Source organism: Cynocephalus volans, chromosome 1 (genome assembly GCF_027409185.1).
Source record: "Cynocephalus volans isolate mCynVol1 chromosome 1, mCynVol1.pri, whole genome shotgun sequence".
NCBI classification, from domain to species: Eukaryota; Metazoa; Chordata; class Mammalia; order Dermoptera; family Cynocephalidae; genus Cynocephalus; species Cynocephalus volans.
The window spans coordinates 188,477,722-188,502,247 of record NC_084460.1 but is presented as its reverse complement, the minus strand read 5'-3'; the positions used below and the strand labels follow the sequence as shown (position 1 = coordinate 188,502,247).

The window sequence follows — 24,526 nt, the reverse complement described above, 5'->3', positions numbered from 1 at the left end:
CCCCAGTCGCGGGCGCCGCGCACCTCCCTCGCCCCGCCCCCCGACACCCGGCGACCAATCACAGAGCCGCGCACGTGACGAGCACTGCCTGCGATGACCTCATCCCTGGTGTGGGATGACGTCAAATTCAAGATGGATGGAATCACAGCGGCAGCGGCGGCTGTGGCGCGCGCGAGCCGAGTGTGAGCGGAAAGGGGCCCGGCGTCTGCCTCGGGGCTGAAGGCCGGTGAGTAACTGTCACGCCTCTCCCTTAAGGAAAACGGCGGAGCCCCGTGGGAGGCTACAGCCTGCCCGCAAAACGCGGCTTTTCCTGACGTAACTCTGAGGTGATTTCTCTCCTCTTTTTTCTCTCCACCAGCGGGTTGAGGGCACCGGGCGCTTCTGCGCGTGCGCGGGACCTTAGCGCTCACCGAGCACGCCTTGGAGTCCCACGTAGCCGATTGTGCCTTCACACTGCGCATGCTCCTTGCCCGCACTTGGCCTCGCCCTCGCCACTGCGCATGCCCCGTTCCCTCACTGGCCGAGCTCTTCTCGCTGACCGGGCTGCCCCGGGGTAGGGGGCGCGCCCTTCGCGCCGAACGGTAGAAACTCCTGCCGTGGAGGGCGCGCGCTCCCCGCCAGCAGTGTGGGGGGCCTGCCCAGGCCTCGAGGCGGGCGTGCGGAAGAGGGCGAGCGGGCAGCGGTGGGGACCGCACCTGCCGCGGCCCATGACGACCCCGACCGGAGCATGACCGCCGGCGGTCGGGCGGGCTTTCCTCCCGAGGAAGGCGGGCCTCGCGGCGCAGCCACCATCCCCTGAGCCCGGGGATGGCCGGCTCTGCGACGCCCGCCGTGCGCCGAGCACAGCCCCTCGCCGCCGGGAGCTTCCTGTTCGGCCGTGGCCCGGCCGCCCGCCCTCTCAGGCGAGCCCCTGTCGGCCCCGAGTCTGCGGCTGGAGGCTTGGGGAAGCGGAGGGGTCCAGACCTTGCCCGGAGACTGCGCGGCCGCCCCCGTGATCTTTTCGTGGCTTTGCTTATCAGCCAGACTCCGTTTAACTGGAGCACGTTCCGCGGTCTACCCACAAAAGAGCATGCTGTCTAATCGCAGGGAAGCCCTGCCGTGCACTTGCAGCCACGGAGAATGAGGGGTCCCGGAGAACACCGCTTAAGCGCACATTTGGAAGTGGTGTATTTTTAGACGAGTACTCCAGGGGGATTGCCCGACAGTGGGAGATGGGGAGAAAAATTAATCAGACCTCGCAACCTCATACTGCCTGGGATTTCTTTCTTTGGAGCGAGAGCTAACAGCTCTATCCACCTCCAGTATCTGAGGGCGTCTGTGTGTTATAGCATAGTCCAGTGATTGTTCATGCTGACGACCCTGAGTCATCAAACAAGGAGCTTGCATTATGTTCTTTGTCCCTTGTTTAAGACAAGAAAGTGGGTTAATCTATCTTAGAAGGATTTCTCATTGAAAATTATTTCTAAAAACTCTGTGGTGCTTGAAGGAGTAAATCCCGCCTCCATTTCTAATGACTAGTAGTCATTAAGTTTAAATTTAAATACCCCTAAATATTGATGTTAAAAATAAAGTAGAAATTTAAGGCATTGGTTTATTTGCAAGTAACTTTGTTTAATTCGATCTTCCTTTTAACACTATGTATTGAACGTATAGTGTGCTTCATTCTGTGGAAATAAAAGTTGAAGATAATCACCCCTGCCCCTGAGTAACTTACAGTATTATGTAACAGGGAATATACTGGAAAGGAAAAATTTTAAATGACAAAAGAGGGGTTAAATTATTAAGGAAGTCTCTGGAAGAGGTGATAATTGAAGGGACAATTTTAATTGTCCCCAAATCCAATGGAGAGAGCAGATCCTAGAGCTATTTAGAAGTTAGGTTTGACAGATTGCAGTGATTGAAGGAAAGAGAAGTTTCTGGTTTAGGAGACGTAGTGGCTGGCTGCACAGAAAACTAAGTAGTGAGTATGTGAACACAAGCAGATGTGGGGGTAAGGACAAGAGTATGTGGATCCTCAGTACCATGCTGGACATGGGGATATACTGTAATGGAACTGTTCAGTAGGCACCTCTCCACCTGAGAGGCTGCAGTCTCAAGAAGTCTAAGCAGAGATACAGATTTAATCCAGTAGGGATATTAAAGCCACATGGCTTCATAGAAAAAGCAAAGAAAACTGCCACGTTCTGGCTCTGTAATGGACTCTGGAGAAATAAAAGTGAGCAAGTCCGGGTCTTGATCCTCAAGATTGATGATTTCTCTCTTTGCCCAGAAGATACTCGCCAGGCCTTGTGCTGGGCATTAAGGATACACAGATGAAAACAAAGGCTCTTCCTTGTAGGGAGTCTCATGAGGGAGATAGATGTAAAAAGCAGATTGGCTGAAATTGTTGGGATATTATTGCAGAGAGGTGAAGTACTGTAGTTTAGATGACTGAGCTGCTGGCTAGGGGCAATTTACAAAACATTTGCAGAGACAGTATCATTTTAGCTGATCTTTCTATAGCGGTTAGCCAAGTAAAGGAAAGAAAAGATATTTTAGGTGGCCGAAACTGGATGTGCAAGTTTGTAGGGGAGATGATAAGAAGTGTCCAGTAAGGGTAGAGAGATGAATTGCGACCAGAGTGTGAAGAGTCTTGTATGCCAGTCTATAGGGTAGATTTTCTCCAGGAAGTAATAGAGTAATCAATACAGTATTCTAAAGCAGGGCGGTGATGTGACCAGCTTTACTTTAGGAAGAGAGTCAGAAGGCATAATTTCCACTCCTGCATTTAATTGGAGCAGAGAGTACAGGAAAGTCAACAAATGTTTATTGTGCAAAATACTATGTTGGGTGTTATGAAGACTGCTAAAAGATCAGTCCTTAAATAGCTTACAGTCTTGTTGGAGAGACACAAATGCCTAGCAAAATAAGGCAATGAATAAACACTACATAGATGGTGCCGACTCAACATAATACAGGAGTTGAAAGGTGTTTGCTCATTATAAGCTGACGTAGTCAAGGAAGGTATATTAGTTTGCTTGGGCTGCTATGACAGTACCACAGATTGGGCAGCTTAAACAGCCAAAATTTGTTTTCTCACAGTTCTAGAGGCTAAGTCCAAGGTCAGGGTGCAGGCAGGGTTGGTTCCTCTTGAGGTCTCTCTCCTTGGATTGTAGATGGCATCTTTTCCTTGTGTCTTCACATGGTCATCTCTCTATGTATGTCTGTTTCCTAATATCCTCTTATAAGAACACCAGTCAGATTGGATTAGGGCCTGCCTTAAATTCTTCATTTTAATTTAATTACCTCATTAAAAATCTCATTTCCAAATACGATTACATTAGGAGGTGTTGGGGGTTAGGACTCCAACATATGAATTTGGTTGGGGGACGGGGTGGGGGGGGAATTCAACCTATAAGAGAAGGCTTCATGGAGGAGCTGGCACTTGAGCTGAGCTTTGTATTTTGTTTCTAAACAGTATCAAGGCTGGCTCTTTTCATTCAAGTGTTAGGTTTCACCTAAAATGTTACATCAAAGCATGTCCTAACCTAGGTACTGCATCCAGTTGTATTGTGTTTATTCTCATCATAGCACTTAGCACAATCCAAAGTTACCTTTTCTGTTTGTTTCTTTGTTTATCATCTGATTTAGCTTACTAGAAAGTGGGGGCCTTGTCTGTTTTGAGCACTCCTCTATTTCAGATACATCAAACCATGCCTTTTACATAATTGGAATTCAATAAGTAAGATGAATTAAAATAGTAATATTTAATGTATGTGTTGGATGAATAATCAAAGCTTTGTTTTAGGAAGCTCAGTCCAGCAGCAATATTTTAAAGGATCCGTTTGGAAGACATGACAGGAAGAGTGAATACCACATGGAAATGTATTAAGGTTCTATAGTAACAAGAACAGAAACTGACTGGCTGGCTTGAATAGAAAAAGGAATTTATTGTAAAGATTCGGGGTTGCTCTTGGGGGTTAAGGAAAAGCTAAGGGCCGAGCCCTTGGCGCACTCGGGAGTGTGCGGCACAGGGAGCGCAGCGACGCTCCCGCCGCGGGTTCAGATCCTATATAGGAATGGCCGGTGCACTCACTGGCTGAGTACCGGTCACGAAAAAGACAAAAAAAAAAAAAAATTTGGTCAGGAAGGACAGAACCAGGCTAACTCCAGCAATCTGTCTTAGGCACTAGTGGGTTGCATTTTCAGGTCCCCCGCTGAGTGAGATCAGCTGCATTCCTTTACTGCCCTTGTCATTCCGCTCAGGACCCATATTGCAGGGAGAAAGTTTCTCACTGGCTTGCTTGGGTCGTGTGCCTACTCCTGTATTTGTGGGACAAGAGTGGTTCTTCCAGAGCAAAGCCAAGGGGCTGTTCCAGGAGGAAGAGGAACGGCTGCCAGGTGGCCAAAACAAAAAGAAGTGGCTGCTCTGCCGCCTGAGGTGCAGGTGAAGCACCTGAACCTTTCATGGGAGAGTCGTATGGCTGGGTAAGGCAGAGAACACACCCTGAAACCAAAAGCAACCGTCTCAACGTGTTGAGATGGAGTAGAAGCTAGTGACATGACTCCTCTTGCAGGAGCAGAAAAGCTAGCTTAGCTTTGAAACCTGAGCAGGTTTAGATAATTTCTGGGTCTCTACATTGTCACCAAGTGAGTGATGATAAGACTGAAACTCAGAACTGACTTCCTGTCACCATCCAATAGTAAAATCAAATGGAGAGAGTTAGGGCTAAATCCAGGGATGAGGGTTTGGGGATGAGCTATGTATGTGTTTATATTCCAGAGTCAAATGCTGACGCTTTGGATTTTTTTACTGGGTGTTTGCCTGTGTTGCATGCATTCCCTCTTTTTTCCACTGTCATGGTTAGGACTATATGAGCAGTTTCGAACATTCCAAAAGATCAGTGTTCTGGAGTTCAGTTTAGGTTAATGTTTTAGATGCAAAGAGACATTTTCCAATAGAAGGGTTTTGAGGACTAGTTCTGGAGCCAAGTTCATTATAACCTTAGCTATGATACCAGCCTGAGTTTAAGTCTTTAAGACTTGCAAGTAGATGAGATGCTTTTGGTCCCTATTCATCTCCCTTTCTCGGCCCCCCAGTTACTTCCTAGGGTCCTTTTATCAGAGTGCCTCGCTGTGCTTTACTTTCTTCTACTTCTATCCCCAGTACATTCTTTATTCCAAAATTGCCTGTCTTCACTTTGTCCCCTCAAATATCTTAAATCCCTGCAAATACCTAACATTAGTATAAAGAGGAAAGTATTTTCATTGAATTAATTTATATTAACACATGAGTCCCCCCCACCCCTTAGTATTTAGTGCTTGAGGAATTTGAGGTGATGGTATGAAATAATTTTCTGGAGTCTAGTTGTAAAGGGCTTTGTAGCTATCATAGGGATTTCGAACTTAAGGTCAGGGCAAGCCTTTCGGAGATTTTAAGCCACAGTAAAATCAGATGAGCATTTCTGAAAAGTATCTATTAGCAGAAATGTGAAGAACAGAACATTTAGTGTTATCACAATTGTCAAGTAAGTGATGAATCCCAAGTCTTCCATGATTTATCCACTATTCACTCATCCTCCCCTGGCCAAATTTATTGCTTCCTGAAATAAGTGTTCGCACTCTTTACATCCTTCATCATGTGGTTCGTCTGTCCTACCACAGGAAGGTGAGTTGCTGGAGAAGAAGCAGCTAAACAGCTTGCCAATCCCCTTTACCAGCACTTCCTGCCACGCGTGGGGCGCAGCAAGCAGACCCACACACACATTTACCAGAGGAAGAGGGGAAGGGAGGAAGATGTGCACTGCCATATGGGGAGTACTAACCATGCTAGGGGCTCTCAAACATATTGCATCTTTTGTCCCTCATAAAAGCCCCATGTGGTGGGTAGTGTTAGCCTCATTTAACAGGTAAGGAAACCAGTACTGAGAATGGTTGAGTGATCTTTACAAGATTTCATACCTAGTAGATGGCAAAGCCCAGAGTTGAGACAAGTAGACTGATTTAAAAGACTTTTCTGTGGAACTATAATGTCTTCCATGAATTGTTAACCATAGAGACTCTTTTATTTTGAAGTTTCAGGAAACAACATGAAATAGAAACAATTCAGGCAGAGTTGGGAAGGCTTGAGTGTGAGGATCCCAAGTGGTGAGCAAGCCAGCCTTGTTTGGAGTCTGGTTTTCCTGGGGGGTTCCTTTCAGCTCCTCCTGCTCATAAGCGGGCTGGGCCTTCAACATTTCACCCACTTTTCTTTTAAAAGCACCAAGGCTTTTCCGCCCTCACTAAAGTGGCAGAACATCTGCATTGGTGGTCAGGTAGAGATGAGGAGTGCAGAGTGAGCAGAACGTGGACAGTGGCGGCACTACATGTTCACACGTTGGGGGCACTGTCTCCTCCAAGTCGGGGATACTGATTACTCACAATTAAAACACGCATGCAAGTTTGGAGCTTGATGTGGCAGCAGATCTATTTTATCTAGATCAGAAAAATACATTGAGGAGAAACTACAGCCAGCAACAAAGCTGGCCTTCTCTGAGGGCTGAATAGCAGAGAAATCAAAAGGTTTGAGAATCCAGTCTGCACATCCACCAGCCACAAAGAGTTTTGCTGGATTATCTTATGACATTTAGCAGTTGTGATTTCCCCCGCTTTTTGCCTGTATTCTTAATGTAGCATTTTATATTTTTAGTTAGGTTGTTAAACTCAATACATCTACTGTCATTAAGAACACAAAAACCAAAATGCTGATTGTCAGTTTGCAGCCAGACCAGGAAAGGGTTCATTGTTTTCAAGATTTAATAATTGAACTAAGATGTAAAAACAGGAGCCATATATTAAGGTGAGGAGTCTGCACTATCCACCTCTCCTGTCTCTCTAGACTTTTAGAGTTTCTGGGTATGGGGGAGAGTGGAAGATGTCACACTCTTCTTATAGTTGTGGCCCCCAAAGCCCTCATGCGTCCCTCTCCCTCTCCAGCCTTGTGGCCTTCTGCCCTGCATGTACCCATGGCTCTATCCAGATGAAACAACCTGCAATTCCCTTGGATACCCATGCTCTGTCTGGTCTCTGATGTTGCACATATTGCTCTTTTCCTTGAAATGCCCTTCACCCTTCCTGCCTGTCTTGTCCCCACAATCCCTGATTCCTTCTGTGGACTGCCTTTCCCGGCCTCTGTCTCACCTGGATCTGGTGCCTGTCATCTGCACTGCTTCTCTGACTCTGCAAGCATCCCGTGTGCTGCTTAGCATACTGGCCTGTGCTGATGATTGACTCATCCTACTTCTGCGCAGGGCTTTATGCTCCGTAAGGCAGGGCCATGCTTGGTGGATTGCTGACCTCAGTCTGTAGGTGAGTTCCAGCACATATCAGACAGATGCCCAGCCACAAGGAGCATAGAATGTGATGATTAAGAGCCAGGGCTCTGGGACCAGACTCACAGCTCCACTACCGATGTCTGGGTGACCTTAGGCAAATTACTTGACCTCTCAATGCCACAGTTTCCTAATTTGTAAAATAGGGATGATAACAGTGTCTAAGAGAAGATTATGTGAGAATTAAAAGAGGAAAGTAGAAGCTGAATGGTGTAGGAGTTAAGAGCTTGGCCTCTGGAGCCACACCAGCTGTGTGAATCCTGCTCTGCTACATATTATCTGTGTGACTTCTGTGCCTCAGTTTCCTCATCTGTAAAATGGGGATAATGATAGTACCAATCTCCTAGGGTTGCTGTAAATACTTGGCTAATACATAAAAAATGTTGACTTCTTAAGTGCAGAGTAAACACTTAAGTATTACTTATTATTAAGAACCCAAATAGCATTTGAGTGGATGAAATAGAAATGAAGTTACTCAACAGTGGTATATCAGAATTTGGACATCTGTAACCACTTTTTAGGCAGGCAATCTCATTGATGACTAGATGGAAGTTATAGTCAAATGAATGGTTTTAAACCCCAAATAATTGTCAGGGACAGTGACTATTTTTCTTACAACTGTATTCCTTATTTCTTTCTTTATTTATTTTATTAGCATATTCATTGTTACAAATCATACTTATTCTTTATTCCCCTTATTGAATCTCTCCCCTTCCCCCTCCCCGCTCCCCTCCTGCTCCCCCTTCTAATAACCATAGATTTGTTCTCTCCATCTGCTAGATTAACTGTTCCTCTGTTGGTTTGTTGCCTAGAGCCCAGTACTGAGACAGGTGTGGTCAAGTCCTCACCGATTATTGTAAATCAGATGCTTCTTCCATGACTCTGGAGTGTGATTTGTGGAGAGAGAGGGCCTCTTTTTTTTTTTTTTTTTATCTCCACTGATGCCTCTCCTTCTGTCAGTGCAGTTGAGAGTCTGGCATGCCACCTACACCGTGGCTGTGACTGGTGCTATAGAGATAGCTACTTTTGTGGCAGCCATAGCAATTACAGTGGCTATAGTGGGCTAATACATGAAGTTGTGTTTTTGGTGTGCTCTTTACCTGGTTGCGGCTGGGTTCATGCTTCAGGACCCTGGCAGGACTAGGGCAGTGGCAGCAGCTTGCCTAGTTGCAGCTGGGTTAGGCTTCCCCCAGCTCCATGCCACAGGGCCTGGTGGGGCCCTCTCACAACTTTATTCTGAGAGACTTTATTATTGTTCTCTAATTCCCAGATGTTATCATTCAAAGAAGATAGAAGCCTGAGGTCCAAGAGATTGGAAGTTACTTAGAGCAGAAACAGGGATTATGATAATTTAAAGAAAGCATAAAGAAAGAAACCTTTCTAAACAATGAAAAGTAAGAAAAATGTTGCTTTTTTGGCAATAGGGTACAAATAGTATGTGAAATAGCATTACTTCATGTCCAGAGTTATAGAAAATCTCATTTGGTTTAGTCTTCACACAGGTCCTTAGCCTATATCTGTGGTTTCAGATTGTCTTGGTGTCTTAGTTTGGGTTCTCCCAAGAGCAGACCCCGAGACAAGGATTTAGATGCAGATGTTTATTGAAAGCAGGGAGGGATGCCCATAAAGGGAACATTGATAAACAGTGGCTGCTCACTTTGAGAATATCAAAACTGAATTTGTAGGAAAAACACAAAATCTGAATTCCTGATTTTTCTAACAAACCCCATCTCAACTAAGGACATCCTTTCAGTTCTGGCAGAATCCTTAGAGACATCCGTAACTCCTCACCTTCTCTTATCCCCTACAGTCAACTGTTAGAAATCCTGATGACTCAGTCTTTACTTCCCCTGTTTCCACCCTGGTCCAAGCCACACTGTCCTCTCTAACCTGTATCATTGCTATGGACTCCTGGCCAGCTCCAGAAGTCACCCTTGCCCTAACCTCCGTGGTCTATTCCCACAACGTAGCCAGAGCAGTTCTTTTAAAACTTAATCCAAGTCCTTGTCATTCTGCTCAGAATCTTCCAATGGCTGCCATTTCATACATAGGAAAAAAGTTCTTCCAGTGGTCCACCCAGCCCTACACAGTCTGTCTCCTCATTGCTTCTCAGATGTCATGTTCCACGGCACCCCCAGCTCTCTCTGTTCCAGCCCTTCTTTGACCTTGGCTCCATAATGTTCTTCCCTCTATTATCCACATGGTTCATCCCTCACCTCCTTCAAGTCTTTTCAAATGGTATTTTCTTGAGTGAACAAATGATGTGAGAAGTTACTGGTACAGTTTGTACTGTGTTGTAGGTGCTAAATAAGTGATAGCTATTATTATCTCATTTAATTCTCACAGCATTTTATGATGGCTGCTATTATTATCCCCATTTTACAGGGGGGGAGACTGAGGCTGAGAGGTTGGTTACCTAGAAAACTATCTTGACTGTGATTCACAGGAAGGAATGCATTTTACATCTCAGCGCAGAACATGCTTGCATGTGTGGCTGTGTATGAATGTAACTGAAACAAACATTTCACAGACTCTCAGTTAGCCTTACTACATATGATGTGTTCTGACCTTCTCTACTCTGTCCTACTTGGGTTGTTTGTTTTGTTTTTTGCTGTTGGCCAGTTTGTTGTTACAACACTGCACAGTAACTTGGCTTTTTTTTTTTCAATTGCTAGTTTCGAACTGCTAAGTTGAGTTTAAGAACCCCTTTTGACAAATACTTGTCTAAGCCTTTGATTCCACATCTGTTGCTTTCCCCTGTGGCAACATTTGAACTAGCTTTCTCAAAATTATTAGTGCTGAGAACTGCTCAATACATGGTTGAGTCAGTACTTGTGGCATTACAAGCTTCTTTCTTTTTCTGCTGACCTCTGTAAAAGATGATAAGGGTTTCTTTACACAAATAGACGTGTGATTATAAAGAAAGTATAGTGCGATTAAGAGAGAAATTAAAATGGCTAACAGATGGAAAAGGAAGGGAAAGTATCTCTATCAAGCAATCACAAATAGAGGAATTAAAAGTTACCTCTGAATATGAGGGATGGTAGGCAGGCATGAACAGAAATGTGGTGCAGTCTGACCAAGGCATTTGTTTGTGGACAGGCTAAAGGCATCATCCCTAGAAACAAAGTCATGCCTCTGAGTCAGTTAAATCTAGTCAACCTTAACAAGGAGTCAGAATAATATTAAAGAAGTTGTGTAGTGCATTTGGCCACTCCCAGCTTGATAGCCAGCAGACTGTTCTTTCTGGCTCTTCTGTAGAGCCCAGAGGCCAGGATGACCAGCAGAGGCTGACCCCTTGAAGCCAGAAGAAAACCTGCAAATGTGGTGGAGCCAAGTGTGATTCATCCACAGCTTGCCCTCCAGAGAGTGACAAAACTGTCACAAATACTAGTATTCTTAGTTATTTTGGAGCCATTTTAATAGTAAAAAGAATTGTCACAACAATATTTTGAAGAAAAGACAGCATTAGATCAAACCAAAGAGATGAAGTATTTGTAGGAACAGAAGCCTAAGTGAAGGGACATATACAGAGAGTCGGGCATTGTCTCTGTATGAAATGGCTTTATCTGTGTTGAGAGCATGGTGAAATTAATCTGGACCCTTTTTCTGATGCTGAATTTAATGCCTGTTAATCCTGCAATTTCTGAAAGTCAGTTACACAATATTTGTTGAGTGCTTACTACATATTAGAGGCTACCTCATCTAGTCTTTGTAACAGCCCTGCAAGAGGGTTTGGTTGTTATTCCCAACTCACCCGAGGGACTTGCCACGCAGAGAGGATACTGGAAACGCCCACGGACAGTCAGTGTGCAGGGGAGGCCAGCATCTCAGCCAGGGGTCTGTGCCAGCGCCTGCACACAGCCACCAGACCCCCTTGTTTTGTTTTTAGATTCGAAGAGAATTTCAGTAAAATCTCAGTTCAAACCCCTTAGTTAAGTTTAGAGCCAGGCTGAAGTTTTCCTTTGTGCTATTGTTGAAAATGTGATTTGATAAGAAAACAGTATTCAAGAGATTGCAAGGTAATTAGTGTAAAGAAAACAAACTCTTAATTCTTTAATGCTTCTAACCTTTCTTAAACACTTTGATTCAATAGAAATTAGCAAATGATTTTTCTCTGTCCAAATTCTTACCTATTTTAAAAGGTCTGACAAGACTTCTACTTTACAATCTGTTGTTAATAATTCACATTAAAGTATATACAGTAATAAAACTGATTTCTTTTCAGAATTACAAACTTTAGGGGGTTTGATAATTCATACTTATTCTCTGATTTAATAAGGAATAGAACCAAGCATCAAATGGATAAGGACCCTAAATAAACCTTTATTTTCAAATATTGCTTCCATATATGCCTGCCAAATTCTAGCAGTCTTTTTGATGGTATAAAAATGCCTATATTATAGTCTTTTGATCCTAAAATTCTTTAATTTTAATGATTGGAGACCTACTTCAACCATGTGATTTGTTATTTTATATTTTCACTGTTATTTAAATAAGATTGTTCATCCAAAAAGCTTTTGTCACCTATAGTCTGCCGAATATCGGCACCTATGAAAGGACAGCTGATGTTGCCTGCTCTTTAGAAGCTTTTCATAAGGTGGAGAACTTTTCACCACATTGTTCGTTACAATTTTACATTTTTTCTTCCAGATAAACCCAAGCAATGGAGGGATTGCTGCATTACATCAACCCTGCACATGCCATTTCTCTCCTGAGTGCCCTCAATGAGGAGCGCCTCAAAGGACAGCTATGTGATGTGCTTCTGATTGTTGGAGACCAGAAGTTTCGAGCTCATAAAAATGTCTTGGCTGCCAGCAGTGAATATTTTCAGAGTTTATTCACAAATAAGGAAAATGAGTCACAAACTGTATTTCAGCTTGACTTTTGTGAACCAGATGCTTTTGATAATGTTTTAAACTACATTTATTCTTCATCTTTATTTGTTGAGAAAAGCAGCCTTGCTGCTGTGCAAGAACTTGGCTATAGCCTTGGGATTTCCTTTCTGACTAACATCGTTTCTAAAACACCTCAAGCCCCCTTTCCAACATGTCCTAATAGGAAAAAAGTTTTTGTAGAAGATGATGAAAACAGTTCTCAAAAGAGAAGTGTCATTGTTTGTCAAAGTAGAAATGAAGCACAAGGAAGAACTGTTAGTCAAAATCAACCCGATCTAAGCCATACTTCCCAGCCCTCACCTAGCATTGCAGTCAAGACCAGTACCAGTAAGCCTCATCTTCCAAAACCAATTGAACCACTTCACAGTTTGTCGTTAACGGAAAAGAGTTGGCCAAAAGAGAGTTCTGTGGGATATGCAAAGTCTCTTGAGCATTCTGGATCTTTGGATGATCCTAATAGAAGCAGTTTGGTGAAAAGAAATGCAGTATTACCTTCAAAGCCTCTGCAAGACAGAGAATCTATGGACGATAAACCAGGTGTAAGTGGTCAGCTTCCAAAAGGAAAAGCCATAGAGCTGGCTTTGAAAAGACCACGGCCACCTGTTTTGTCTCTTTGTAGCTCATCAGAGACTCCCTATCTATTAAAAGAAACTAACAAAGGAAGTAGTCAAGGCGAAGACAGAAATTTGTTGTACTATTCAAAGTTAGGCTTAGTGATCCCATCCAGTGGATCTGGTTCTGGAAACCAAAGCATCGACAGAAGTGGCCCACTTGTTAAGAGTCTCCTCAGACGGTCACTGTCGATGGATAGCCAGGTTCCTGTCTATTCGCCCTCTGTAGATTTGAAATCTTCCCAGGGATCATCTTCGGTGTCAGATGATGCACCAGGGAATGTGCTTTGTGCTTTATCTCAAAAGTCATCTTTAAAAGATTGTAGTGAAAAAGCAGTCCTAGATGACAGGCCTCAAGTGCCACAACCACATCGCCTCAGGTCCTTTAGTGCTTCTCAGCCTATGGGTAGGGAGGGAACCTCCCCTGTGACTGAGGTGCGCATCAAGACTGAGCCCAGCAGCCCGCTGTCAGACCCCTCAGACATCATCCGAGTCACCGTGGGAGATGCAGCATCAACAGCAACAGCCTCATCGTCATCCTCCATCACCAGAGACTTGTCTCTGAAAACAGAAGATGACCAAAAAGACATGAGCAGACTCCCAGCAAAAAGGAGGTTCCAAGCGGACAGAAGATTGCCATTTAAGAAGTTGAAGGTGAATGAGCATGGGTCTCCTGGAGCAGGAGATAATTTTGAAGAAGGCTCAAATCCTACTCTCCTTGAAGCAGATTTTCCAGATTCTGATTTGAATAAAGATGAATTTGGTGAGTTGGAGGGGATGAGACCAAACAAAAAATTTAAATGCAAACATTGCCTTAAGATCTTTAGATCAACAGCGGGTCTTCACCGCCACGTTAACATGTACCATAACCCAGAAAAGCCCTACGCTTGTGACATCTGTCACAAGAGGTTTCACACCAACTTCAAAGTGTGGACACATTGTCAGACCCAACATGGCATAGTGAAGAACCCGTCACCAGCCTCTAGTTCACATGCTGTTTTGGATGAAAAATTCCAAAGAAAGCTGATTGACATAGTGAGAGAGAGAGAAATTAAGAAGGCCCTGATCATTAAGTTAAGGCGTGGCAAGCCTGGTTTCCAGGGACAGAGTAGTTCCCAGGCACAGCAAGTCATCAAGAGGAACTTGAGGTCTCGCGCCAAAGGAGCATACATTTGTACTTACTGTGGAAAAGCATATCGCTTTCTCTCTCAATTTAAGCAGCACATAAAAATGCACCCAGGAGAAAAACCCCTTGGAGTAAATAAAGTGGCTAAGCCAAAAGAGCATGCTCCTCTTGCAAGTGCGGTAGAAAGCAAGGAGGTTTACCAGTGCCGCCTCTGTAATGCTAAGCTCTCTTCTCTCCTAGAGCAAGGAAGCCACGAGCGGCTGTGCCGGAATGCAACCGTCTGCCCTTACTGCAGCCTCAGGTTTTTCTCGCCCGAACTAAAGCACGAGCACGAGAGCAAGTGTGAGTACAAGAAGCTGACCTGCCTCGAGTGCATGCGCACCTTCAAGTCCTCATTCAGCATCTGGCGGCACCAGGTGGAAGTGCACAATCAGAACAACATGGCCCCGACCGAGAACTTCTCTTTGCCCGTTCTGGACCACAATGGCGAAGTCACTGGTGCCTCACGGCCCCAACCCCAGCCCGAGCCTAATAAAGCAAACCACGTTGTGACAGCGAAAGATGACCATGTGTTCAATGACTCTTCAGAGCAAGTTAACTTTGACTCAGAAGACTCCTCTTGTCTCCCTGAAGACCTGAGTTTGTCTAAGCAACTGAAAATCCAAGTCAAAGAGGAACCTGTGGAGGAGGCTGAGGAAGAGGCACCTGAGGCCAGTGCAGCCCCCAAAGAAGCAGGTCCTAGTAGAGATGCTAACCTGTGGCCCTGTGAGAAGTGCGGAAAGGTATTCACGGTGCACAAGCAGCTGGAGCGGCACCAGGAGCTGCTGTGCTCAGTGAAACCATTTATCTGTCATGTGTGCAACAAAGCTTTTCGCACTAATTTTCGGCTCTGGAGTCACTTCCAGTCCCACATGTCTCAGGCTACAGAGGAATCAGCACATAAAGAATCTGAAGCATGCCCCGTTCCCACAAACTCTCCCTCGCCACCGCCTTTGCCACCGCCACCACCGCTGCCCAAGATTCAGCCCCTGGAGCCTGACGGCCCCGTGGGCTTGTCTGAAAACCCAGCTCCAGCCACAGATAAACTGTTTGTACCCCAGGAATCAGACACCCTTTTTTACCATGCCCCACCCCTTTCAGCAATCACATTTAAAAGGCAGTTTATGTGTAAACTTTGCCACAGGACTTTCAAGACTGCATTTAGTCTTTGGAGTCATGAGCAAACACACAATTGAAAGACCAACACTTTTTACCTATTATGAAAGGGAAGGCGGTTTCCAGATTTCAACCTGAATTGTGAAATGTGTCATAAGAAACAAAATATTCTTTGAAAAAGAATAATAAAGGTTGGAAATTGTTGTGCTTGAATTTAAGTTTGAGATAAACTGATATTAATTAGTACTGTCCTTCCTCAACTTTAGAAATAAACTTTTCAAAATATTGTGGTTCTGGACCTTACCATAACAAGATTGTTTGATTTCATTAATGCTGAAATTGGATTAATCTTGGTTGTTTGCATGGTTCCTCATTCCAAGGTGTCAGTATAATCATTTAATTGAGGTTTTGCTTTTTACTGATTTGTATTTAGTGGAATACTATCAAAAGTATTTCTTCTTTTCATTATTTCAGACACCTAAGTTCTAGATAAATCTTAGCCATGTTCTTAAGTCCAGAAATGTATCAGGAAGAAGTGGAATGGTTTGCAGTATTGATTTAGTTCTTAGAGTACTTTAGCAATAAAAAAAAATGATAAACCTCAACTTTAATAAGTTATCCTGACACTTGACAAAAATAAATATTTGGTATTTTGTGGTCATGTAGAACTTTTTTTCATAGAAATTGTGAGAAATTAAATCAGCAATAGAAACACTTAGATTTTTATAAAATAAAAACTTGCTCTCGGTCACTTAATATAATGAACGATGGTCAACTCTAAGGAAGATGGAGATAGAAACATGATTTATGGAAGTCCTGTGAAGTCGCATTATAATAGCTTCAGTAGTGCTAGGCCTTGTCATGAAAACTGCGCTGTGTTATACATACACTGCATTACTGTCTAAATTCAGACCAGCACTTGAAAGACTTCCTGGTTTTCTCTGATTTATGCTGTCACAAATTGAAAATCTGAGTGTAGTTGGGACAAAAAAAGCTAGCCTGTGGCACTGATTTTGAACTTAACATTAGTATAACAAATAAGGTGGGGACATAGATAAGATCCTAAACACTCAGAGTCAGTACAGCTGCTCTAAAATTCTAACTTTTACCATTTACTTCCAGAGACTTCAGAGCAGAGGAAGAAACACCAGGCTGCAGTTTCAGAATGTTTTTCATGAACAACATATACAGTATACACATTTTCCTGCCCCTGTCTTTTGTGACAATTTCTGTTAGAATTTGTTGCAGTCTATGGTGGTTAAAATGTCAATAGCAAAACCATTCTGCTCTAAGTCACTGCTTAATATTTCATAAATATGTATTAAAGCACTGTTAAGGGTCCAAAATTAGTTTTTGCCACTTACTTTGGTTCATAGGGTTGGACTTTTTTTTTCCTCTCACTATTTTGTATAAGTTGTAATTAAAAGCCTTTCGGTAGGTGTTATCCAAACTTCGGTGGTGTGTTTCGAAACGGAAAATTTTTATTTCTCTTGTATGAGCAGTTAGGTATACATCATAAAAAATATTGAAACTGCAAAATCCTTTTAAGGTAGTGATACAGATTAAGGCTTCGAGTTTATAAATTTTTTTACAAACTATTCTTTCGATATAAAGTCAACTACTGTGTTTAAGAAATAATTTTAAATTTGCTCCAGCAGAAAAGAACTGTACCCATCAATCTCATTACGAACATTCCATACCAATGGTAGGAAGGATATTCTTAATTTTTATTGAAATGCAAGCATTTTTATAAAACACTAATTTGTACATTATAGAAATATATGAAATTTTGCCTTTTATGCTTTCACTTGAAAAATCTTTCAAAAATTCCAAAATATTTTAGTAGTTACTTCCTATTTTGTTCTTAAATTTGATGGGGAAAGGAAAACTAAGTTGCAGTTACTGATTCCTGCCATCTTTATATTTTCTTGAAGAAATCTATGCATATTAAAGATAAAACTAAAGCATATGACTTTATATGCAACGTCAGGATGGATTATCTATCGTACATTGAATTCATTCCCTGTATAATGTGGTATTTCTTATTCTGAATGTCTTGGGTAGTTTTCATTTCTTCACAAGAAGAGTTTCCCTGAATAATCACCACCTATATGGCCGTTAGAGTATCTGTGATAATTCCATGGTACATAGTATCTTGGCATTGTAAATTCAGTATCCCAGGACTTGAAATTTTATGCTACATTTTTGAAGATTTTTTTTTTAAATATTGTTAATCAGTAAAAAATATTTTTGATCTAAATATAGGCTCTGCATATCTGTTAGAGTTTAAAAATTATCAGTGTTTTGTCTTCACATTTTTGTCAAGGCAAGGAATGTAAGATTTCAAATAAAATTTTGAACCAAAAACATTTATAATGCAGTTGCGGTTTTTCTATTACTTTTTATACCGTACCTTAAAAGCATTAGGCTGAAAGAATTTATTTTGGTGGTCAAAAAAATATGCTTCCACTCGTACATATTCTAAATGTTAAGAAATAAAAATGAAAGACATTAATTGCTTTATTCAGTAAACTTTTTTTAAAGAATGTTTATCTCAACCAGTAGGCAACCATTTGATGTAAAGCAAGTTGGTCTTTCATTGTTATAACTCTTTAGCTAATAAAGATATTCTTGTAAATTTTTTTTTTCTGATTGTAATTAATTTTTGAAAGTGGGGAAAACTCATTATTCCTTGTAAGTATTCAGGATGCCTGCTTTTTTTTATGCAGTTGTGGAAAGAAGGTAAAATGTTTTAATATATTCTTTGTTAATCTGAGAACTTATTGAATCATTTCCTTTATGTTGGGGAAGGAGGGAGTAACAAAATGTGAGTTTTTATCACTCAAGGTAAGCAATGGAAGTAACATTGTGTATTTTTAATAGTAATTTTTCAAGATTAATAGAATACTCACCTTAAAACTAGAGTAAGTATGTATTTATAATTTTACCAAATCATACAACTGACAATTCAGCAGTGATGTTATTTGCATTTGTGGGGAGATATACGATGTTCTCTGTTTTCTGGTTTGGAATGGATTGTTTACAGCCTTCTCTTTGTAAAAATATGCTCCGACACTTAATCAGTGGTCGTCTGAGTCCACATGGAGCCCCCATGTGGACTAATGGGAGTAGCAGCTGTGAGATGACAAAATGTCCCTTTCACAGAACGAGGAGGTAGGAGAGGGAGAGGCATGAGAATTAGCATATATAAAGTTGGCCTTTGTTCTTTCAAATTTGGGTTGGTTTGTGTGTGTATACAACTGTAATCTGGAACTTGAGGAAGTAAATTATTTGAATTTTCTTAGTACAAAAGTAATTAGGTGTCATTTCTAACAGATTTGTTTGTAAATTTCATCTAATTAACCATTATTGAAATATTAAAAGTCAGTTTGTCAATTTCTGAGGTCTCAATGTTTTTTGCAATAATTGTGAAACGCATCATTGGTTTAAATAATGCTAATACGTTCTTTAATAAGTTTTCTTTGACACTGGCTACTAAACTTTTCTAAATTTTAAAAATAGGTTTTTCTCTCTTGTGGCTTTAGCACTTTAAGAAGTTTGGTGTTTGTGTAATTTTTAATATGTTCTTTCAGTGATCTGAGTATGCTCCAGCTTATGACATTTCCACATGACTGGAGAGAACACTAAATCAGTGTTTAGATTCTGGAGGAGGAAAAAAATGAATGAATGTCAGGTGTTTTAAAAATTCCTTTTAAAGACAGTCTTTTGGAAACCAAAGTATTTTACTGTAAATCTTTTAAGTAGTTGAATTCAGTACTCTTTAGTCATTTGATAGTGCTGACCAGATTCTCCACAAAGTTTTGCTTGGTTAATACTAATTTTCAGAAGGTAATAATTTCTTTTGACATTAATTCAAGACTCTTTCAAGTTTTTCATTGAATATATGTGTATTGTTAAAAACGAGTGGTTTTATAATTGTGTATATTTTGTTTTATGCTTTAGCAGAGTAAATCATTGTTCAACTTTATTTAAGAATAAGCTTTTTTGGACTGAAAATTCATAGTAAAATAGGATTTCTATCTAATGTTAATCCATTGCTTATTTGTGTACAGTTCTGTTGTCTGTTTACTTTGCTTAAATCTTGACTAAGAATGATTGGAGTCAATAAATTTGTACTGTATTTTGCGTTGAATCGTGGTCTCGTTGGTATGTGTTGCATTTGAGAATATTTGGTAATAATTACTAATACTTAAATTGATGAAAGTAAAGATGAAGCCTTTTTATGTGGGTAATATGAATAGCCACTTATAAGTTGGAGATATTTAATTTTCCCCAGTTCTAGGTTGCTTGTAGAATTGTTTGTATTAAAGCTTCAGTTATTTGGACACTACAAATATATAATTAAGTTAGATAAGCAGCAATCTTTGCTCATCCACCTTTTTCTCTCCTATTCAAATTAGTAGTTTTTAAGGTGATCGTGTGTTGGAGGGGGTGGATAAATACATAAAAAGAAAGTTTTTAAACACCCTGCATTGATATTTCAGCATAGCAATTGACAAACTAGTTTTATTTCATAGTTTAAAGGCTTCAATATTGTAGCATCTTTGTTCATTCTAATGAGGGGGTGTTCTGTAACATCGAGATATATTCCTCTTTTTTATTACATTAGCTTTCCCTGTAAAGTGAAGAGCTGAGCAGTAGATATTACACATTAACACTACTACCAAGCTCATTGGAAGAGAAGGAACTAGAGAGAAACAAAGGAGAGGGACTTACACCAGATCGATCAGTGACAATTCTGGCTACCCTGGGCTCCCACTTGCCTCTTTCGGTGGCTTTGTTTTCCTTTGCAGTATCCCCCATTAGTCTTTCTTGGAAGCCTCTGCCTAAAGTTTCTTGAACACATTGCACCAGGAACAACTGTGTAATTTTTAAAAAATCTTCCTTTTGCTTTAACCCTCCTATTCAATTTGCCAGCAAATATTGTTTTGTTTTTAAAACGTTACCTTTTTTCTTAGTAAAAACAGGCTTGTTGAGTTTGGGATTGTTGCACTCCTGTTGTAGCCTCGGTCTTTGGCCCACGCTGAAGACAGTCCCCAACATTTACTATTTTCCCCAGCCAGAGGCTAAATCCTGGCTCTTATGAACATAAGCTGTTGTGAACTATGAAAGCTGAGTGGCAGATATTCTTTGTACAAGGTGTATATCTGGAGTAGTTTTCCCATGTTGTCATGGAAGCACTTTACAAATCGAGCATGGTGGAACCCTGCTGTAGCTTGAATTGGGGTATCACGTGATTGGCCATCAGCCTCCGTCCTCTGCAGTAGGATCCTTTGGTCAGTTTGTCCGTCTCACAGTAATGCAAACCTGCATTTGCCGAGCTGAATGTCATAGATCCCACTTACAGTGGTTGGCATTATTCCCTTTGGGAAATACTTCCTGGTCCCTTTCCACCTGCTCCTCACATCAGCCCAAAGTAGTTGCGCCTCCTAAGCGTTCCCATAAAACCCTAACATAGCCCTATCATTTGACTTGCTACCTTTTATTTTATCCATTTATGATCTATCCTATGAGACTAGGAGAGACTCGAGGGCAAGGGCTTTTATTATCCATCTTTGTGTTTCCAGGACCTGGCAAAGGAAAGGAACCTATAAAGTATTTCATAAATAAACGAATGCAACAGCGAAATCTTGTCAGAAGTGAAGGACAACCAGACCACTTATTTTTAGCTAATATTAGCAGAAAAATGAATCTGAATATCTCTGTGTATATTCCCCAGATTTTGATTCAGCTACTCAGTAAGAGACCATAGTGTATTTAAATTTTTATTTGGTTCTTAGCTCAGGGACGAATGGAAATGTTCAGATGGCTGGTGTTAGGCTGACAAGTCTCTGGAACTTCATAAATGTCAGGCACTCGTGTGCTGCTGTAATTGTTTTGGATGTGTAACATGCCATGTATGTCCCTGGCAACACTGAAGTGCCCATAGGTTGCCTGGCATGGAGAGCTGCCTGATGCACTCACCAGGTAACCTAAGGGTAGTGACAGTAGCTACCATCGAGCGCTTGTTACACATGAAGTCCTGCACGCAGTGCAGGGTAGTGTTTGTGAAATATCAGTAGGCTTGTTTTTCTCCCACATGGTTCTTTACTTTTTACTTCCTTCCCCATTCCCAGGTAGCCCAGCACTCTCTTGTCTCCTTCAATCTGGAATATTCCTCAGTCTTTCTTTGACTTTTTTGGCCTTGGTAATTTGGAAGATGGTGAACTAGTCATTTTGTAGAGTCTCCCTTAATTGGAGCTTGTCCGGTGTTTCCTCATGACTAGACCCAAGGTATGCATTTTGGGGCCAGAATACCACCAAAGCTATGTTCTTTTCATTTTAACCCACGGGTGGCATGGGATGCCTGTTTGTCCACTGAATGGTGGTGTTCCTTTTAATTATTTGACTAAGATAACTTCTGACAGCTTTCTCCACTATGCTTTTCCCCCTTTGCAGTCAATACATATATTGTGGGGAGATATTCTGAGGCTATGTAAAATCCCATTCTTTGTTTCAATTTTACTCATTAATTTTAGCATCTGTTGATGTTTCTTGCCTGAATTTTTATAGTTGTTGCTAAATAGGGATTCGTCTCATACTACCATTTCTTCTTCATTCATGGCTTTCTGCTGCAAGAAAAAAATGTTCTGTAATTCCCATTAATTTATTCATTTACTTCTGCATGTACTGCAGGCTCATGGATTCCTATTCTATTCATTGGGTTATAATCAGTTGCCATCATTTATTTTGAAGCTCAGATTACTCTAAATTAAGCAATGGGTGTTTCAAACTAGCTTCTCTGACCTTTGCCATGTCTCCTTTATTTTTTGAGTGTTTTTCTTACTTTCTGGCACAACAAGATGTTCCAAGTTCGTCTTGTTCTCTGCCTGCCAGAGCCCTAAAACCAGCTATATCTCTAAGGAGTCTGATTCCTTTTAGTGGAGAGTGGTGCTTGGAAACAACCAAGATCTAGTCGTTAAATGTGCTCATTGACTGTAGGCTGTGGATGCTCCCAGGCCCTTCAGTGGTCAGACTTAAAGGGAAAAAAATACACACTCATTTGATTACATCTGGACTTATTTCTGAATCTTCCATCTGTACATGTGGGGATCCATGAGTTCACACTGATAGCTTCAGTTCCAATCCAGCACCACAGGGTTCACTCCATAGCTTCCGTCTTCCATGTTTCTACCTGCCCTCTCTGATGGGAAGAAATCGGGTTCCCATTACCTTGGTTTTCCTGTATTAATCAATCTCCCAGCCTCCTTGGGCCTGCCTTCCACACCCAGGCTGACTGCCCACCTCAGGGATTTACCTAATGGATTTCTCTGACAAAGGGAGGGAGGACTATAATTGTTTATTTGTCTCTTTCTGCTTTCATTCTGGCTTCATGTATTTTAGCACTGTGATATTAGGTGCACAAATATAGAGGACTGATTAAGTTACCCCTCTATAATTTTTAAAATGACTTTCTTTCTCTACTGTGAAACCTACTTCATTCATATTAACAGAAATACACCTGCTATTTTTAAAATTAATTTTAGCATGGCATGTTTTTTTCATCCTTTTCCTTTTAACCTATTTGTTTCATTATATTTAGTGTGTTTCTCATAGTCAGCATGTAATTAGGTATTGATTTTTTATCCAATCTGATATTCTCTCCCTTTTAATCAGATATTTAAATCATTTATGTTTAATATGATTATGCAGTTGTGTTTAAATCTACCATCTTATTATTTATGTTCCATCTATCCCACCTGTTCTTCCCTGTTTTATCTTTTTCTTTCTTCCTCTGAATTCACTGAATTTTTTTATGATTCTAGTTATCTCCTTTGTTGGCTCACTAGCTATAACTTTGTTTTATTATTTTAGTGTTGCTTTAGAGTTTACAGTGTACATTCTCACCTTGCCATATTATTACTTGTTGAGTAATATTATATCATTTTGCATATGATATAAGAATTTGTAACATATGCTTCCTTTATTCCTCCCAGCCTTTGTGCTATGGTTGTCAGACATTTCACTTCTGTGTATGTTAAAAGCCCCAAAATACATTATTATTATTATTGCTTTAAGTAGTAAATTATCTTTTAAAAATATTTAATTAATAATTAATAAAGTCTTTATATTTACCCTTATATGTTTGCATTTCTGATGCTCTTTATTTTACCTGCAGATCCAAGCTTCCATTTAGTATCATTTCCCTTCTGCCTAAAGTAACATTTTTTGTAGTGTAGGTCTACTGGTGCTGAATTCTTTCATCTTGTGTATGTCTAAAAAGATATTTATTTTGCCAACTTTGAAAGATGTTTTTGCTAAACACAGGATTCTATGTTGATGAATATTTTTTCTCTTACAGTACTTCGAAGATATTTCTTCACTGTTTCTAGCTTGGATTGTTTCCAGTGAGAAATCTGTTGTCCTTATCTTTGTGCATAATGTCTTTTTTTAACTCTGGCTGCCTTTAAAATTTTCTCTTATTATGATGAACTGTGGTATAGTTGTTATGTAATGTTTTTATCAGATTTGGAAAATTTTCAGCCATTTTTCTTCAAATTTTTTTCCCTCCTGCCTTCTCTTTCCTTCAAACACTCCAGTTATACATATGTTAAACCATTTGAAAATGTCCCAGAGATCACTGTTGCTCTGTTAAGTCTTTCTCTCTTTTTTCTCCCTGTTGGCTAGTTTCTATTGCTATGTCTTCAAGTTCACTGACCTTTTTTTCTGCAATGTCTAATCTGCCATTAACCCCATCTGGTATATTTTTCATCTCAGACATGGAGTTTTCATCTCTATAAAAGTTTGATTTGGATCTTAATTATATTTTCTATATCTCTACTTAACATGTTCAGTCTTTTCTCTACTTCTTTAACATACAGAATATAGCTGTAATAACTTTTTAAATGTTCTCGTCTACTGATTCTATCATCTGTTCCATTCTGGGCTGATTTCAGTTGATTTCTTTTTCTCCTCATTTTGTTGCGTCTTGACCTGTCTGCTAATTTTTTGTTGGATAGCAGACATGGTGAACTTTACCTTGTTGGGTGATGGTTATTTTTCCATTCCTGTAAATATTCTGTAGCTTTGTTTGGGGGACATAATTAACTTGCTTGGAAACAATTCTATCCTTTTAGGTTTTGCTTTTAAACTGTGTTAAGTGAGATCAGAGCAGCATTTAATTAAGGGTTAATTTTGCTTCACTACTGAGGGAAACACAACCCCTCTACCCAACTCCCCATGAATTATTTTGAGCAATGTAAAAACTCCTTGGATTGTTTCCTCTAACCCTTTCAGGCAGTTTCTTTTTCAGCCTCAGGAAGTCTCACATGCTGAAGAATCAATCTCAGTCTCTCTCTGCAACTCTGTGCTCTCCAGCACACCACA

At 40.8% G+C, this 24,526-nt stretch overlaps 1 protein-coding gene across 2 annotated transcripts; it reads left to right on the top strand.

The window, feature by feature from the left end:
* The first annotated feature begins 137 nt into the window (after positions 1-137).
* On the top strand, positions 138-19,011 carry ZBTB21 (zinc finger and BTB domain containing 21). Of its 2 annotated transcripts, XM_063110518.1 has the most exons (3): positions 138-226; positions 12,003-13,621; positions 14,225-19,011. In XM_063110518.1, the coding sequence occupies exons 2-3, from the start codon at positions 12,016-12,018 to the stop codon at positions 15,217-15,219; spliced, it is 2,601 nt and encodes an 866-aa protein (XP_062966588.1). In that variant the 5' UTR covers positions 138-226; positions 12,003-12,015; the 3' UTR covers positions 15,220-19,011. The 2 variants fall into 2 exon arrangements, with proteins under 2 accessions (XP_062966588.1, XP_062966578.1); XM_063110508.1 differs by having other exon boundaries at positions 12,003-19,011.
* Positions 19,012-24,526: the final 5,515 nt, after the last annotated feature.

Bases quoted from the DNA above. Each gene is read 5' to 3' on its own strand.
- ZBTB21 (XM_063110508.1), top strand. From the start codon at position 12,016: ATGGAGGGATTGCTGCATTACATCAACCCTGCACATGCCATTTCTCTC.